We start from the raw sequence: 17,203 nt of genomic DNA, 5'->3' as shown, positions 1-17,203 counted from the left end.
CAGATCCCTGCAATCAAAGAATCATAAACTCACACGGTCTAATAACGAAGGGTGCAAGTTTATCCGACTCAATTCCATGTAGTTGGAAAATCCTAAACTCACATGGTTGAAAAAATCTGAATCATAGAATCTGAAGGTGAGAAAAACACGAGAAGGGGGGTTGAATTGTGTTTTGAAAAATTCTTCGTTTCTCCCAAAAACTGAACACACTGATCAGAAGCTAAGTGATACAACTTCTGAAGTGATAAACAGAATCTGAACGCAGCGGAATAAAACAGAGAGAGAGAGAAGAAGAAAGACACAAAGCAATTATACTGGTTCCTTCCACAATCCGGAAGTAGTCCAGTCCCCCTTGCACTTCCAAGGAGATTTCACTAGAATGTAATATCTGATTACAATTGCTCAAGCACACAACAAGAGACTTCCTTTGCTCAAGCACACTTTGCAAGAGTCTTCCTATGCTCAAGAATACAATCAAGAGACTTCTATGCTCAAGCACAACTGCAAGAGACTTCTAAACAAACAAGATTACAAAGAATAATGTTTGAGGTTGAACACTTGATATACAATCAGAGGTGCTCACAATACAATCAGATACAGACTCTAAGACTTAAGAATTTCTAAGATAAAACTTGAGAAACAGAAATTCTAAGTGAATGCAGAACAATTTCAGCAGAGATTTGGCACTTGTAGAAATAGTTGAGAGTCTTTCGTTCAGCATTACCAAATTTCTAAGTCTTCACTCCTTTATATAGAGGTGTGAAAGAGACGTTGTGAAATTGCCAGCACATCAAAAGAGTCTTTGTTGAAGCTTGATCTTTCACCAATGATCTTTTGCCTGATTTGGTTGTTGTCCTATGAAGAACCAATTTGAAATCCATTCCTATTCCAAAGGAACATCTTTGCAGGCGAAGCCGTATTCTGAAGCTGTTTTCTTGTCTTGTAGCGTGGACACAAAACAGTAGTGGAGAAGGTGGTTGTACAGTTCGTACACAGTACAATGTCAACGCTTTCGTTTCTTTTGCAAGCAAATCCCTTCAAACAACTTTGAAATGATCGATGCAAAGTTCCACTAGTCTTCTGCTGTCCTTTGATGAATTTCGATCCATGAAACAACTCTTGAATCCTTGAATTTAGCAAATCCAGTTGATCTTCAGCTTCTGGTGAAATGGCTTCTGATAAGGCAGCTTCTGATGATGTTGCTTCTGATGATGACGTGGCACTTCAAGACCTCTAGTCTTCAGGAGCACTAGTCTTCAGGAGCACTTGACTTCAGGAGCGCTTTTTGTCTTCAGGAGCATATTGCCTTCAGGAGCGCTTTTTGTCTTCAGGAGCATATTGCCTTCAGGAGCGTCTAAGCTTCAATTTGTTGATTTCTTTTGCTCTTTATTTGCTCATTCAGTACCAATTAATGATGTAAAAATTTAACTGTGGTCCTGTACACTTGAACAAATATTAGCTAGTCCAATTTACAATTTTTAATACCTTGTTATCATCAAAACTCATTAAGGTTCATTGTTAAACACATTTTGTTCCAAAGGTTTTAAGTGATCCATTGTATTATTTCAAAGTATTGTACCACCTAACGGATAATTTTGTTTATCCAAATGAATAACAAAATTTATTAAAAAAAAAAACCTTAAATGACTATTAAAAAATTAAAGCTAGTAGAATTATTTGCCTATATACATCGCGGTTCTAAGACAAAGATAAAGAAAAAAAAACTATTGGATATAACAAAAAATTAGTTGAAAAAATATGGAGGGTAGTATCAAGTGCAATGCCAACTATGTTCTTTTCACTCCAATCAACTTCTTTGAGCGTTCAACCATTGTTTACAGTGACAAAGTCTCTATCATCTACGGTGATGTGACTTACACGTGGTCTTATACTCATCAACGATGCATCAAACTTGCTTATTCAATTTCTCAACTTGGTGTTTATCCTAATGATGTGGTTTGTTTTTTATATCCACTTTCTTACATTTTTTCTTTGTCAACATTCATCAATATTTAATTTGTAGTAGAATCTTCATTTTTATGTAATGTAATAGATAACAATTATCATCCGAAAACACCACATTATGCCTCCTCTGTCTGTCACTTTGCCTTCCGAAGCTTCAACATAATGATTTACTTTAGTGTTTATTAGCGACTGTGATTTACTTGATTAATTAGGTAACAATTTTCTTACCAACCTCTAATATTTCTGGAAATACAAAAGTTTGCCTTTAATGATAGGTACTAGTCAATAAGAACAGTTTTTTTTATTATTTTTTTTGTTGGAAATTTATTGGGGTTTTTGATGACATAGTGGCAATAGTGTAAGTATGTAAATGTTTTTTTTAGCAGGTGATTATTTTGGGGTGACTTTAAAAAACTCTGATATTTTGAAAAGAATAATAGTTTATGCAAATAAATAAGTTTTTATGCTCTCTCAAAAAAAAAAAAAGTTTTTATGTTAATTCATAAGTTCTTACTAATAAAAATTGTATTTTCATAAACTGTTTTTACATTTATAGTGTTTTTTTAGATATGTTGGGAAGTAATCTGTAAAATATTTTTTTTATATTGATAGCACATCTTAAATCCAAAAATTAATATCTTATACAGTATGAATACCGTACGAATATACCCTCACAAGTATCTGTGTATGTACACTAATAACTGATTGAGATTGATATCAATTAGTCAATGCACCAATTAATTAGTATTAATTATTTGGGTCATGCAGAAGGTAAGAGTGGCTTGCACGTAAACATTTTCAGGTCGACGAGAGAGACATGCAGACATTTTTTTAAGTTTGCTAAGTGCATCCTTCAATATTACTCACCTATTATAAAATGTAGGGTTAAATATGTTTTTGGTCCCTATAAATATGTCAACTTTTCGTTTTAGTCCCTCTAAAATTTTTCTTCAACTTTTAGTCCCTATAAAATTTTCAACCTTCACTTTTGGTCCCTCTTTTAAAGTAAACTCATATGTAAAATTCATATTATTTAATAAAATTTTCCAGAAAAATTCAAAATATTATAAGAATCACTCCAAAAAAAATTCAAAATTTTTTAACAAAACATGAATTTAATATGAATTTTTATATTTTTTATGGTTAAAAATTCATATTTAATTTGTGTTTTGTTAAAAAATTCTAATTTTTTTTAGGAATTTTTTTAAGAATATTTTACATATTTCTGCACAATTTCATTAAAAAATACAAAAATTAAATTTAAAATAGGGACCAAAAGTAGTGATTGAAAATTTTATAAGGACTAAAAGTCAAAGGAAAATTTTAGAGGGACTAAAACGAAAAGTTGACATATTTATAGGGACTAAAAACATATTTAACCCTAAAATGTATATACTGAATAATATAATTCAAGATAAGAGCACATGATAAACTTGTAAAACATCGAACAATTTTTACTTTATACGATGTTTGGTAGACAAATAAATAACATTTTACACGATACACGCTTAAGATATGCTGAATCACGACGATTCACCATGACCGTAAAATATAACTTTTCCTTAAAAAAATCAGATTGATAATTGTGATTTTGACATAAGCACTATAGTTTATTGAATCTCTTATTAAACCCGCACACTAAAAAGTGAATTAGTAAAGCAATTAGCATGAGTAAATGTTTGCTTTGCTAGCTCCGCCCACCCGTGACCATTGGATCGATGAATGAACGACAGTTGTAAATTAAATGAACTGGACACACAAACACTCTCTCAACTCTCATATATTTCTTACTTTACTACTTCTACTTCTACTACTACTGCTGATTCATATTCATATCAATCAAATCAATTATAACCATTTTTTTTTTTTTTCATTTGATTCTCCTCTTTCAAATCAAATCAAATCAAATCAAATCAAATCATTGCAATCGTTCTCTCCAAGACATCTCTTCTCGAAGCAATTTTGAAACAACCAAGGTTAGTGAACTAATCTCACGTAGAACACGTGAACTAAGATTACTCTTCTCCTTACTCCACTCACTTATGCTAAATTCTCATTTCATAATCTAATTAATTCATTTTTTTTGATTCAATGCAATTCAGTTAAGTTAATTAGAGAGAGAAAAGAAAAATGTGGAAACTGAAAGTTGCAGAAGGAGGCAGTCCATGGCTTCGTACATTAAACAATCACGTCGGCAGACAACTTTGGGAGTTCGATCCTAACTCCGGATCGCCACAAGATCTCGCCGATATCGAATCCGTTCGTCAAAATTTTCGCAATAATCGCTTCTCCCACAAACACAGCGATGATCTTCTTATGCGCATTCAGTTTGCCAAAGAGAATCCGATGAAGGAAGTGATACCGAAAGTGAGAGTGAAAGATGTTGAAGATGTAAATGAAGAGAGTGTGACAACAACATTAAGAAGGGCTTTGAATTTCTATTCAACTCTTCAGAGTCATGATGGACATTGGCCTGGTGATTATGCTGGTCCTATGTTTCTTATGCCTGGCTTGGTAAGTTTTAGTAGTAGTAATCATCTTTTGTTTTGTTTTTCACATTATATTCAAGTGATGAAATGACAATTATATTATCATAAGCTGCAAATTTAGATGTTTATCCAAACTGGACCTAAATGTTTATAAGCTCGCAATGAAATGAAACTTACCAACCAAACAAGCCTTTTTTAGTCATGTGAGGTTATAAGCTGTAAGTTAGTTTATTGGTCTTGCCAAACAGACATGTTTTTTTTTTTTTTTTTTTTTTGTTTCCACGCCTCATTGATAACAATAAGGACTGTATAATAATAATTGAGATTTTCAATTGAACAGGTAATTACTCTGTCTATCACTGGGGCTCTCAATGCAGTCTTAACAGACGAGCATAGAAAGGAAATGCGTCGTTACCTTTATAATCATCAGGTAAGAATTTCCCCCTAACTAATCTATGGGATTCTATCTCAAGTTTTTCTAATTGGTTATATGTATTACAGAATAAGGATGGTGGGTGGGGTTTGCATATTGAAGGTCCAAGCACCATGTTTGGTTCTGTTTTGAGTTATGTTACTCTAAGATTGCTTGGTGAGGGACCAAACGATGGAGAAGGGGATATGGAGAAGGCACGTGACTGGATTCTTGAGCATGGTGGTGCTACTCATATAACATCCTGGGGGAAGATGTGGCTTTCAGTTAAGATCCTAGCCTTATTTTTTATGATATTATTTATTAACAGACATGGCATTGTGGTTTATTTATTTCTAATGTCGTTGTTGGTAGGTACTTGGAGTGTTTGAATGGTCCGGAAATAATCCCCTGCCTCCTGAGTTATGGCTCCTTCCATACATTCTTCCATTTCATCCAGGTTCTTGTTCTTCCATAACTAAATAAAAGGAATCTTTTGGTTAAAAAAAGCATTTGAAAAACTAGCACTTAACTGGTTAATGCTGTTTGATATACCTATCATTCCTCCTTACTTACATCAGAAAATAAATTACATTTTATGCATTATAGGAAGGATGTGGTGTCACTGCCGGATGGTCTATTTGCCAATGTGCTACTTGTACGGAAAGAGGTTTGTTGGTCCAATCACACCAACAATATTATCTTTGAGAAAAGAGCTTTTTACTGTACCATACCATGATGTAGACTGGAATCAGGCCCGCAATTTATGTGCAAAGGTTAGTGAAACTGCATAACTGGTCCTATGAAAAACGTTGTAATGAATATTGTTTCATCTGGACCAACTGGAATAAGCTGAACCTGAATGTTGTTGCCGTTCTAGTGTATTACTTTGTTTTGCTACTCCAAAACCAACTCATTACTAGGATTTCTATTTTATTGCAATTTGCAATGCCATTCGTATCCTTAGCGCGAACTCTGCTCCCTCTAGATTCGTCCATCACTATAACTTATTATAGGATTTCTGTTTAGTGAAAGCACACTTGAATTATTTATATCTCTAACTCGCTCCCTTATGCAAGAGCCCTTTGAGCTTGAAAGTGGAACAATATACCTAATATGGTACCTATTTAAAATAATTGGGGCATTCATGATTAAAGTGGCGATCGGTTGTTCATCCGGGCTTTGGTACCATGTCATAGACTAACTCTCCCAAAAGCTTGAGCTATTAAGTAAAGACTCATGAATAATTTCACACCTCTAACAAATAGGACTTGTCATTTGATTTCTCTACTATTCAACTATCTATTTAGTTTAGCTAGAGTTAAGTGAGAGTTACAAAAGGATTACCTTTGTTTTTGTGCAGGAAGACTTGTACTATCCTCACCCACTCGTGCAAGATATTCTTTGGGCAACTCTACACAAGGTTGTTGAGCCTATTTTCATGAATTGGCCTTGCAAAAAATTGAGAGAAAAGGCTGTCGAGACTGTAATGGAGCATATACATTATGAAGATGAGAATACTCGTTATATTTGCATAGGTCCTGTAAATAAGGTAATTCTTGAGAGGTGGCAAGCTTCTATGGGGACTCCCTTCAATTGTTCATTGTATTACTTCCACTCTTTGAGAAGGAGTATGAGAAAAGTAATACTGATTATTTAGTTATTATTATTCCCAATGGTTATTATTAGGTGCTAAATATGCTTTGCTGCTGGGTAGAAGATCCATATTCAGAGGCTTTCAAGTTGCATCTTCCAAGGATCCATGATTATCTATGGATTGCTGAAGATGGCATGAAAATGCAGGTCAACATACAAGTCAACTTATTTCCCTTTGCTGGAGTTATCTAGTGATTTTTTCTTTCAATTGCACATAACTGTTGTCTTGTTATGATTATGTGGAACCAGTGTTACAGCACAATCAAACTTTTCTAAGCTAAAGTCTGATAAAATAAATTAATATTACGAATTTATGCATTCCCAATTTTTGTTGCAGGGCTACAATGGAAGTCAGCTATGGGATACTTCATTTGCTGCACAAGCAATTATTTCAACTAACCTAATTGAAGAATTTGGTCCAACTCTAAGAAAGGCTCATACATTCATTAAGAATTCACAGGTAATTATTTTTATTTATTATTAAAAGTTGCATCGGTTTGTCCTAGTTGACCAGAATCTCTTCTCTTTCTTAAAAGGTTTCAGAAGATTGTCCTGGTGATCTTAGTAAATGGTACCGTCACATTTCAAAAGGTGCTTGGCCCTTTTCAACTAAAGATCATGGATGGCCAATATCTGACTGCACAGCCGAAGGACTGAAAGTAATTATTGATGGAAAAAATTTAGACTTGCTTATTTGATTCTTTATTTTGATTTCTATTTTCATTTTTCAGGCTGTCCTATTGCTATCTAAAATTGCACCTGAGATTGTTGGTGAACCATTGGATGCAAAGAGATTATATGATGCTGTAAATGTCATTATCTCATTACAGGTTGTTAGATTCCTCATGATTCAAATCAGATTATCTGAATACTAGTCGCAGCAAATAAATTATGGTGATTATTTTATGCTATTTGTTCCGTTCCTACTTAACAGAAATCACGGTTCTTCAAGAAACCCATAAATACCAATTTGAAAATCCATAAAATCATTTGTGGTTATATCTCAACCTTTAAGCTAGATATGTCATGATAGAACAAACCAAACTACCCTGTTTAACCAAATTCAGAGGAAAAAGCATCTGAGGACTTTTGTTGAACACTTTTTCCCATTGATCCTCACTCTTCTTTTTCAATGACACTTTCCCATCGCTCCTTAACTGTAAAATTATAGTTTCTCTAGTTTATCTTTTCCTTGTTTGCAATACACGTGCTAGTGTAATTTGTTCAGAAAAGACCAAGAAAACGATTTAGCTTTTCCTTGCTTGCAATACTTTTTAATAGAAAAAGACCAATAATGGACCCAACTCTATTTTTTAAGGGTCTCCCATCATCTTCTCCCCATCATCGTCATTTTAATCATCTTTACTCGGAAGTCTTTCTGTTTGGTGGAACCTCAGCCTTCTCTTTATCACCGCCTTCGTCTTCCTCATTGCCATTTTTTTCCAGTTCAAAGTCAGTATAAAAAGCAGTGAGAAGAAATCTTCCTATAAAATATTTGAAGTATAATGCTATAATTTATTAAAAAAGATATTAGTTTTAACTGCCAACTTGAGATGATTATCAATTTGATTCGTATAATACAAAGTTTATGCGTTAAATGTATTTATTTTTCCAATCACTGCAGAATGAAGATGGGGGCCTTGCAACATATGAGCTCACTCGATCTTATAGCTGGTTGGAGGTAGCCTTCTCTCGTAATTAGGCCTGTTTTCATTTGTTTTAGTTTATCTTCTTTGAAATGTGAAGCATGTGATGGTAAAGGGCACATGCTTTAGAAAAAACAAAATATATGCTTTGTTTTTGTTTCAATCTTTTAATTTATTTAGAAAGAACAAAATATATACTTTGTTTTTGTTTCAATCTTTTAATTTAAAAGCAGCGCTTTTTGAGCTCCCTTTAGATGTCGTGTCGTAGGTAAGTTTGTAAGTGTAATCTATCTTCCTTTGATTTCACTTAAAGTTTGGCGATAATCTATTTATATACAAATCAATTATCATTAAAAAAATGGAAATGATCTAACTAGGCTACTTGAAAGTCATAGAATTTAGAACCTCAACTACTTTTATTCATTGATTTGTCAGGTTGTCAAGCAAAGTTTTGAATGGATGTTACAAAAGCTGCTACTTGTTGAATCATTGTTTTAGAACAAATATATATATATATATATATATATATATTTCATATGGATAACTCTTACGTTTCAGATTAGGGTTCTAGTTGGTCCTGAGAATTTGAGGTGTTTTTGATTTAAATTTAATTCAATATTAATACAAAATACTGATCTTGGTAATGCCTTCCCTGTTGTCAGATAGCCAATCCTGCTGAAACTTTTGGCGACATTGTTATTGATTATACGTAAGCTATCAAATACTTGTGGAATATCAATTTTTTTCCCTATTTCATCCCCTCCATCATTTCCAATCTTAATTTTATTTTTATTTCCTTATTCTTTGCTATATAGTTATGTGGAGTGTACCTCAGCAGCAATTCAGGCTTTGTCAACATTTAGGAAACTATATCCCAGGCATCGTCGGGAAGAAATACAACGCTGTATAGATAAAGCTGCTGCCTTTATTGAAAAAATACAAGCTTCAGATGGTTCATGGTTTGCTCCTCCTTATGGGAAACCACTTTTTTAATAAGATTTTCTATTGATATTATATATAACTTTTATGTATCCCTGCATCACAAGTTTTCTCTACTCATCTTTTTGTCAGCTTCAATTTCAGAATGGAACTGAACTTCGTTTAGTTGACCACTAACCACTCAAACTGCTAACCAGGTATGGTTCTTGGGGAGTTTGCTTCACTTATGGCACTTGGTTTGGGGTAAAAGGGCTGATTGCTGCTGGGAAGAGTTTCAGTAATTGCTTAAGCATCCGTAAAGCTTGTGACTTTTTGCTGTCTAAGCAGCTCCCATCTGGTGGTTGGGGAGAGAGTTATCTTTCATGTCAAAACAAGGTCAAGTTTGCCGTTTTTAATGTCAATCTCACTTTTTTATATTGCAGAATCTATAATAAGCACCTGTTTGTTAACCTATTCAAACAAGCATGTTTTTTTGTTTTTTTTTAATTAATATCTTGTTAACCTATTCAAACAAGCATGTTTTTTTGTTTTTTTTTAATTAATATCTTGGAACATGTATGCTCTTATGGTCTCTTGTAGCAATGGTTTCAAGCATGTGGGTGTAACAGAGTATGCAAAATTAAGAATGGATTTAAATCAAGAATCTAATGTATGTACGTGTAATAATGCAAGACCATGTCTCCTATAAAGAGTCCATTATTTGAATTTGCCTTGCTTGGCACTCCTTTTGGTAGTCATCTATAAGTGGGGAATTAGAAAGTCAAAACTCTTCTTGAGCAATGGCCTAGTTCTTAATCCCAATACCATTGGGTCTCCATTGTCTTCCTAGTTTGCATCAAATGAAAAGATTTGGCATGAAGGCAATTCTCAACTAGTGAGCAGTAACGTTCATACCTATGCAGTTGAGTTTCATAGTTGGGTTAAATATGTTTAGTCTCCCAAAATTAGGAAATTATTGCTTTCCGTTCCTCAAAATAAATATCAGCTTTTGGGTCCTCTTTTCATAAAATAATCATAATTGGTCCTTCTTTGTACACTTTTGCTCCCTTTGTCAACCTAGTGTCGCACACGGCAACACGTCACCGTAAACTCACCTAAAAGCTTTCAGCATAGTTGCCACCACCATATCTCTCCTACTAAATGGATGATATTGATGAGTATGTTGGCTCTTTCACAGCTCCATTTCGTTGCTACCTAGTATAATGGACGTACAGCCCTGTGCAAATGCTACATTGATCATGGAGGATACTTTTGCCAACTAGATCTGGCTTGTTTAGATAACATTTTTTACATTTTGGATGAGAGTTTTTCGCAAGTTGATAGTTGTGTGATTTAGGACATTGATATCTTTCATTTAGGGATTTTATATTTGATAAGATGCCTAGTTTAAGAAATTTAAATTTATTAAGATTATGTATCCAATTAGGATTTGTCTAGAATTTTAGTTCATTTAGTATTTTGTTATCCTTTTAATGATTAATTAATTATACTGCTTGCAGAAGTTTCATTTAGGCTGTTGGTTCTTAGAAATGTACTTTCGCATCAATTTTTTAAAATAATACTTGAGTAAGAATATTTTATTACTTTTGACTATGTAAATGTTTTCTCGAGTCATTTCTTTAGCATTGTCTCTGTTCAGGTGTATTCAAATTTGGAAAGCAACAGGTCCCATGTAGTAAACACTGGGTGGGCTATGCTGGCTCTCATTGAGGCTGAACAGGTATAAAGCAAACTTTGCAACTTTTTTGGTGCTGCCATGCCATTATACTGATTTCGTTTATTATCGCACAAAAACATTTTTCATTTGTTTTAGAATAGTTAGTCATGTTGACAGTCTGTTTATTTAAATCAAAGGACTATTCAGCAATTTAATTAAATAGCTTAGGTGTGCCTGTCTCTGGCTAAATAAATTCATATTAATGATATATAATTATTTAATTGTACTAATATTGCCAATATTTTTCATTTGTTTTAGGATTGCTATTTAGTTTTTTCAAATTGAAAATCCTTCATGAGAGGTGCGACCGTGTGAGAATAACTTGTTGGCGCTTAAACTTAAAGATAATATATGTTTGTAAATTGTAATGTCTCATAAGGACAAACTATCATCCTCTATGATTGGCTGTTGATACTACTAGTTGACATCATTGTCACGCCAGATCTGATATCAGCATTCAACACCACACTTCTGTGGATGGAGGGCATGAGAGTATGGGCAGAGGGCTCAGCCCTTTCCTATTCCCCCTTCCATCTGGTTTTACTTATAACCTCACCCCACAAGTTATGTTTATTAAAGTTGGTTTCACAATATATTTGTTGAAGGAAAATTTTAAGGACATTCTAAATGATAGTAAGAATATTACGACTAACAAATATATTTGGTTCTGCTATAGCGATTGAGATATGCCGTATTTATTTATAATTTCTAGAACTCTTAAAGCAAAGAATTTTCTTTTAACTCTCATAGGCTTGAATCAAAGGAAAATAGAGCAAAACAGAGTAGGTAAATAGAACTCTTAGAAATTGGGTTAGGCCTAACTCAACCCTCACAAAGCTGGCTTGTAAGGTGAATGCTACCAACCACTTATAGATACATGTTCAGGCCATCTCTCATCCAATGTGAGACTTTTTAACACAGACACACATTCACGCTCAGGACTAGACATTTGGAACATGACCAAGTGGCCTGATAGCGGGTGGTCGAACTGATCTTGGATAGACTATGATACCATCTTATAATTTGGGTTGGTCCTAGCTCAACCTCTACGAAACTGGATGCACGGTGAGGGCTACCCACCACTTATTAACACGTGTTCATCATCAAATGTGAGATTTCTCAACAAAAACCATTGAAGGGGATGGTTAATGGTAAGGTGTATAGTCGTATAGACTAGATAACGTACCTATTGATGAGTGGAAGGGAATGGGGGAAAAAGACAAAAGATGACTAAAAATATAGTTTTATCAAGATTATGAGATTTTAAACCATCAGAAATAAATACAACAACAACCAAGCCTTATTCCACTAAGTGGGGTCGGCTATATGAATCAAACAATGCCAGTGTTTTATCAAAAACATGAATCAAACGACGCCATAGTGTTCTATCAAAAACATGAATCAAACGACACCATAGTGTTCTATCAAAAACCTTGTCTTTCTCCAACTCATTTATCTCTAGATCCTTCCTAATAGTTTCTCTTAGGCTTTGTTTGCGAGTTTGGAGGGGAAGGGAGGGGAGGGTTTGGAAAAAAAAAAAGAACGAGTAAGTGGGAAAAATAGAGGACATTGTTGGAGGGGTTTTGGGGGGCTTATTTTTCTTCAAAATATAAAATCCTCCTCATTTGGGGGAACTAAAAAAATTGTATCGGAGGAGGGCTTTGGGGGGTTTGGGAGGGTTTATGTGAATTCTTCAAATTTAATATATGTTGTTATAATATTCTTAAAATTAAAAATATATTAATCATAAGCATTAACTTATCACTCAAAAAATACTCTTTCAAAAAATGTGAAAGATTTCTCAATTTCCCCCTATATTTTTGTCCCCTCAAAGCCCTTCCTTCCCCTCCACTCCAAACTCCCAAACACTGCCTTATAGTTTTTCTAGGTCTACTCCTACATCAGAAATAAATGAAGGAGAAGTCTTCAATCTCTCTTGTCAAAAAAAGTATTTAATCTGTTAGTCTCTTTTTTTAAGAACAAAGAGGACATACAAAACTGTGCAATCTATAGATGATGGAACTCATGAGTCACCTATGGAACTTTGGTAGATTGAGCATAAATTAAGAGGACACCAACATCACATAAATCTATTTAGTTTTATCCCCAGTAGATCAACAATGAAGCTATATATCTGTTACGAAAATTGATGGTGAGATGTAGATGGGGTTAATTAAACTTATACATGGCTTTTATTGATGTAGAAAGGGAATAATATAATGTATGAGAGGGGCACAGCTAGTGTTACAACACTAGGTGGGAATGTAGAAGACTTCCCAATTACTAAAGGTGTGAATTAAGGGTCAGTTTTGAGCCCTTATTCTTCTATAGGTTTTGGATTTGTTTACTGAACATAGGCTAGAGAGGTTGTCACAGGTTCACAGGGAATGCTTGTTGGAAATGAGATTGTTGTTGTTGAAGAGTCGTGAGAAGCGATAAATAAAATTTTAAAGATTAGGTGACAAGTACTGGAAACATACGACAACAGGCTAACCAGTTGGATTAATATAAAATTAAAATTTAGTTAGTGATACACAAACTGTTGCTTAGAAATGAATATTTGGAGAGTATACAATGTAAGAATAAACATGACCATATTATACGAATTTAGTGCACTGATCTTACTTGATGAAGACATGATCAATCTTTGTTCGGAGCAAACCTCTGAGATCTCTGGTTCCTAAAATAAGAAAGACAAAGCCTTCCCTGCCTGTTCACTCAATCTCGTATCACAACTCTCAGTGGGGCAAGCTATGGAGCTTGATGATAACCATGTGATAGCAGAAGGGATTTAGGCAAGTATTACCTTAGCACCTCCCATCACGTGCCTGAAGGTTAAAGCCTTCGCTGTTGTTCACACAGACCAATATTAGGTTCCCCCAGTTTATTTTAAATTGATCACTTAATTAGCAAGCCTAAGTACCATCAAATGGATTCAAACATTAGCCTGTTTTTGGCAAACAAAAAATCCATGATTGATTGTATCCCAGAAGAATTATTAGAAAAGTTTTAGCATAAAGTACCACAAATATCATGTTTTAAGTTCCTTGGACCTATCATGCAAAATGTTCGGAGATAGGAGATTAGAAGACCCAGGTAGGGTTAATGAGATGGAGGCATGTTTGAGTGTAATTAGTGACAGAAAAATTGTAATGTGGCATGAGTATGAATATGAATGAGTAAACCACCAAATTAGTCCCTGTCTTTGTAAGTAATTCTCAAATTAGTCCCTGACTCTATTAATATTTTAAAATAGTCCCTGTCTTTGTCAAAAGTTTCTCAATTAAGTCCCTCGTCGTGTGAAAAAAACATAGAAACATGGGTCTAATTGAGAAACTTTTGGCAAAGACATAGACTATTTTGAAATATTGTCAAAAGTTTCTCAATTAGACCCTATGTTTTTCTCACATGACGAGGGACTTAATTGAGAAACTTTTGCCAAAGACAGGGACTATTTTGAAATATTATTAATAGAGTTAGGGACTAATTTGAGAATCACTTACAAAGACAGGGACCAAATTGGTGGTTTACTCGAATATGAATATTGAGCAGTAAAGAGCTAACAAGGAAGCCCTGCATAGCAGAGAAGAATATTACTCAAGACATGATAGGATTAGGAATACAATCATTTTAATGAAAACTAGGGTAGCTCCTATTGTAAAAGAAGATGGTAGAGTCTCGTCTTAGGTGATTTGGGCATGTTTGGTAAATAATCAATGAAACACTTGTGCGGAGGGTTGACCAAATGCATGATAATAAATATTTAGAGGTCTATAGAGAGACTAAAAATCTATAGGCTAAATAATTCAGGGAGATTAGAGGTTAATCGTCTATCTGTAAACTTCATACATGATACAAGCGTTGGTTAATTCATGTAGTTGACTCCTACTAATAAGAAAATGCTTTATTTGTAAAATCTTGCAAACTTATGAACACTGATAATATCTATATGATAGTCATGGCTCTTTACTTTTCTGTTATGCTTGCCACCCTGAAATACGATGATTGCTTTTCTGTTTGCCACTGCGTTCTGGGTTTCTATACGAGTCACATGATTTGACATTTTCCCAAATAATTGAATACTTACTTGTCAATGTATCGCATCTGATTACATCCGTATATATAATCCTGATTCTGTTGTAGAAGAATAAAAATGATATCCATTTCGATATAATGAAACAGGCCAAGAGAGATCCAACACCACTGCACCGCGCAGCTGTATGCTTGATAAATTCTCAAATGGAGAATGGTGACTTTCCGCAAGAGGTATTGTTGAAGGCCATATCTCTGTTTTTACCCCCCCTTTACCCATGTATATATTTTAAATCATGTTACTATTCTACCATTTCAGGAAATAATGGGAGTCTTCAACAAGAATTGCATGATCACTTATGCTGCATACAGAAACATATTCCCCATATGGGCGTTGGGAGAATACCGTCGTCATGTATTGCAGACCTGTTGATTTCACTTTAGATAGGTCACCGTTCGAATTATTTCAACCTTTTACCATCCTCCATGGTTCTCTTCTTGAAAAAGTTTATGACTTATGAGTTCGGTGTTCGGTATCCTGCTAAACAGAGTGACTAAATTTATAGGAAAAAAATGTTTGCATCCAATTTGAGCACAAGGAGCACAGTTGTGTATTTGTAGTCATTGGTTCAAAAAGTTGTTTACGTATCAATGTATGAGAAATATGTGGTGGGTCAAAAGGATTTTTTTTTGTTCAATCCAATTGACAGGGAGGATATTTTAAGGTGGTTGGTTTGTGAGGAGAAAGTTGGAAAAATAAAGTGAATTCGATTCTACTATAACAGTAAATATTTTTATGGGAGTCATTTATAAGACCAACTAGAGTGTCCTCTATTATGTGTTTGGCGGTATAAAAACTCTGTTTGTAGCGGATAATTTATTATCATGAATAAGATAAGATTTATATCAAAATGCCTCGAAAAAAAAAGATATAGCGGATAATTTATTATATTGAATAAGATAAGATAAGAATTCTTCAAAACAAAAAGAGATAAGATTTATACCAAAATGCCTCGAAAAAAAAAAAAAAGATTTACATCAGAGTAGCTCAAATGGATAAATAAATGTGTTTGGTAATTATATTTAGTGGTTTTAAGACGTTACTCGAAGCACCATTTGAGCTCATACCTAATAAATTTTCTCTCATTTTATTCTTACTACTTTATTTAGTGTCATTGTTTATCTTAAATTAATTGAAACAAAAAAATTATTAATCGACTTTCTCTACTTTTTTTTTTGTTAAGTGGTCATTAATCGATAGAAATTCACTTCTTTAAGATGATTAAGTTGGGTGTTTGAGGTTTGAATTCCGTATTCTATATATATAATTCAATGTCTACCAAGTGTGTCTCGTTTACTTTAAATGATGATTTTTTTTTTTGTGATGGTCGGGGTTTGAACATCGAACCTTGCATATTTTATGCATTGTCCATAGCAACTGAGCTAAGCTCACAAGGACCTTTAAATGATGCTTTAGCAATAGCATGAAAGTAAATTAAAAAAAAAAAACAATTTGAAATTAATTTAGTTAATGGAGTATACATTTATTAAAAGCGATTGGGCAACAAAGGAATCAATCAGATTTTTACCCGATATTATTTTTAGGAGCGCCAATGAAACTTCAACTTAAGAGGTGCTGGATTTGTCAAAAAAAAAAAACTTAAGAGGTGCTGGGAAAACTTGAAAACGCAACTGCAGGTATCACGTGATAGAAGGAAGAAGGCAGCACAAAGAAATTAAAGAACTATAGACGGGGCACAAGAACCTTTCTGCAAAGTAAGCAATTTTTTTTTTTTTTTCTTTTTCGATAAAAATGTTCAATCTAGAATTACAGAGCATGCATGAATATATCTATATATTTTGTTTTCTTTCGAAAAACTGCACTTGAGTTTGTGTTAGGCGAAAACAATATAGCAATGTTCTTGGGAGAAGAATACGATAGAGAGATGGTAGAAAGGTAGTAACATACACGCATCACGATTATTTTCTACTTCTTTTTATTAATTTTAATTTAGTTTAATTGTTTTAAAAACAGTTGACGTGACAATTATTAACGTTTTAATTGGCTGTGTGTGCAAAACAATTTTGAACTATCGATCCACTACAATTAAACTCTAATTTTATACTAATCAAATAATCCAAATATTAGAAGAAGAAAAAAAAAACATAGAAATCATTTAAAAAAAACTCCTTCATTAACTAACTCATTAGGTATAAAAAAATCCTTTTAATTTTTATAATACAAAATGACAAGTTGTAATACATTAGCAGTAAATCAAATGAGCTCCATTGACTTGTTCAATTTTCAAATGAAATAAAATCATCAGAATCATTTTGTTTACTTGTTGTA

At 33.7% G+C, this 17,203-nt stretch overlaps 1 protein-coding gene and 2 long non-coding RNA genes across 5 annotated transcripts; 1 reads left to right on the top strand and 2 right to left on the bottom strand.

Moving 5' to 3' along the window:
• Positions 1 to 3,762: 3,762 nt before the first annotated feature.
• On the top strand, positions 3,763 to 15,672 carry LOC146919124 (cycloartenol synthase). Of its 3 annotated transcripts, none has more exons than XM_085712372.1 (18): positions 3,763 to 3,941; positions 4,081 to 4,479; positions 4,795 to 4,884; positions 4,956 to 5,150; positions 5,239 to 5,323; positions 5,473 to 5,639; positions 6,227 to 6,415; positions 6,553 to 6,666; positions 6,857 to 6,979; positions 7,056 to 7,178; positions 7,251 to 7,349; positions 8,144 to 8,200; positions 8,828 to 8,874; positions 8,981 to 9,124; positions 9,302 to 9,479; positions 10,744 to 10,824; positions 15,004 to 15,087; positions 15,173 to 15,672. In XM_085712372.1, exons 2-18 carry the CDS (start codon positions 4,096 to 4,098, stop codon positions 15,284 to 15,286), a joined length of 2,274 nt encoding a protein of 757 aa, XP_085568498.1. In that variant the 5' UTR covers positions 3,763 to 3,941; positions 4,081 to 4,095; the 3' UTR covers positions 15,287 to 15,672. The 3 variants fall into 3 exon arrangements, with proteins under 3 accessions (XP_085568498.1, XP_085568497.1, XP_085568499.1); XM_085712371.1 differs by having other exon boundaries at positions 4,068 to 4,479; XM_085712373.1 differs by lacking the exon at positions 7,056 to 7,178 and having other exon boundaries at positions 4,068 to 4,479.
• On the bottom strand, positions 8,947 to 12,436 carry LOC146919126 (uncharacterized). Its single transcript, XR_015011353.1, has 2 exons — positions 9,607 to 12,436; positions 8,947 to 9,554 (listed from the first exon to the last, which is right to left on the bottom strand). It is a non-coding gene; the product is annotated as an uncharacterized LOC146919126 (long non-coding RNA).
• Positions 13,493 to 15,050, bottom strand: LOC146919125 (uncharacterized). The gene is made up of 2 exons (XR_015011352.1): positions 14,909 to 15,050; positions 13,493 to 13,668 (listed from the first exon to the last, which is right to left on the bottom strand). It is a non-coding gene; the product is annotated as an uncharacterized LOC146919125 (long non-coding RNA).
• Positions 15,673 to 17,203: the final 1,531 nt, after the last annotated feature.

Source organism: Medicago sativa, chromosome 5 (genome assembly GCF_051527215.1).
Source record: "Medicago sativa cultivar Bolivia chromosome 5, Bolivia_mono, whole genome shotgun sequence".
Taxonomy (NCBI): domain Eukaryota; kingdom Viridiplantae; phylum Streptophyta; class Magnoliopsida; order Fabales; family Fabaceae; genus Medicago; species Medicago sativa.
The sequence above is the reverse complement of the archived record's forward strand: the minus strand, read 5'-3'. Positions and strand labels throughout refer to the sequence as shown.

Excerpts from the sequence above, each read along its gene's own strand:
- LOC146919124 (XM_085712372.1), top strand. The coding sequence starts at position 4,096 with ATGTGGAAACTGAAAGTTGCAGAAGGAGGCAGTCCATGGCTTCGTACA. Across the intron at positions 6,667-6,856 it reads AAGATGGCATGAAAATGCAG|GGCTACAATGGAAGTCAGCT; the intron begins GTCAACATACAA and ends TTTTTGTTGCAG. Across the intron at positions 15,088-15,172 it reads ATGGTGACTTTCCGCAAGAG|GAAATAATGGGAGTCTTCAA; the intron begins GTATTGTTGAAG and ends CTACCATTTCAG.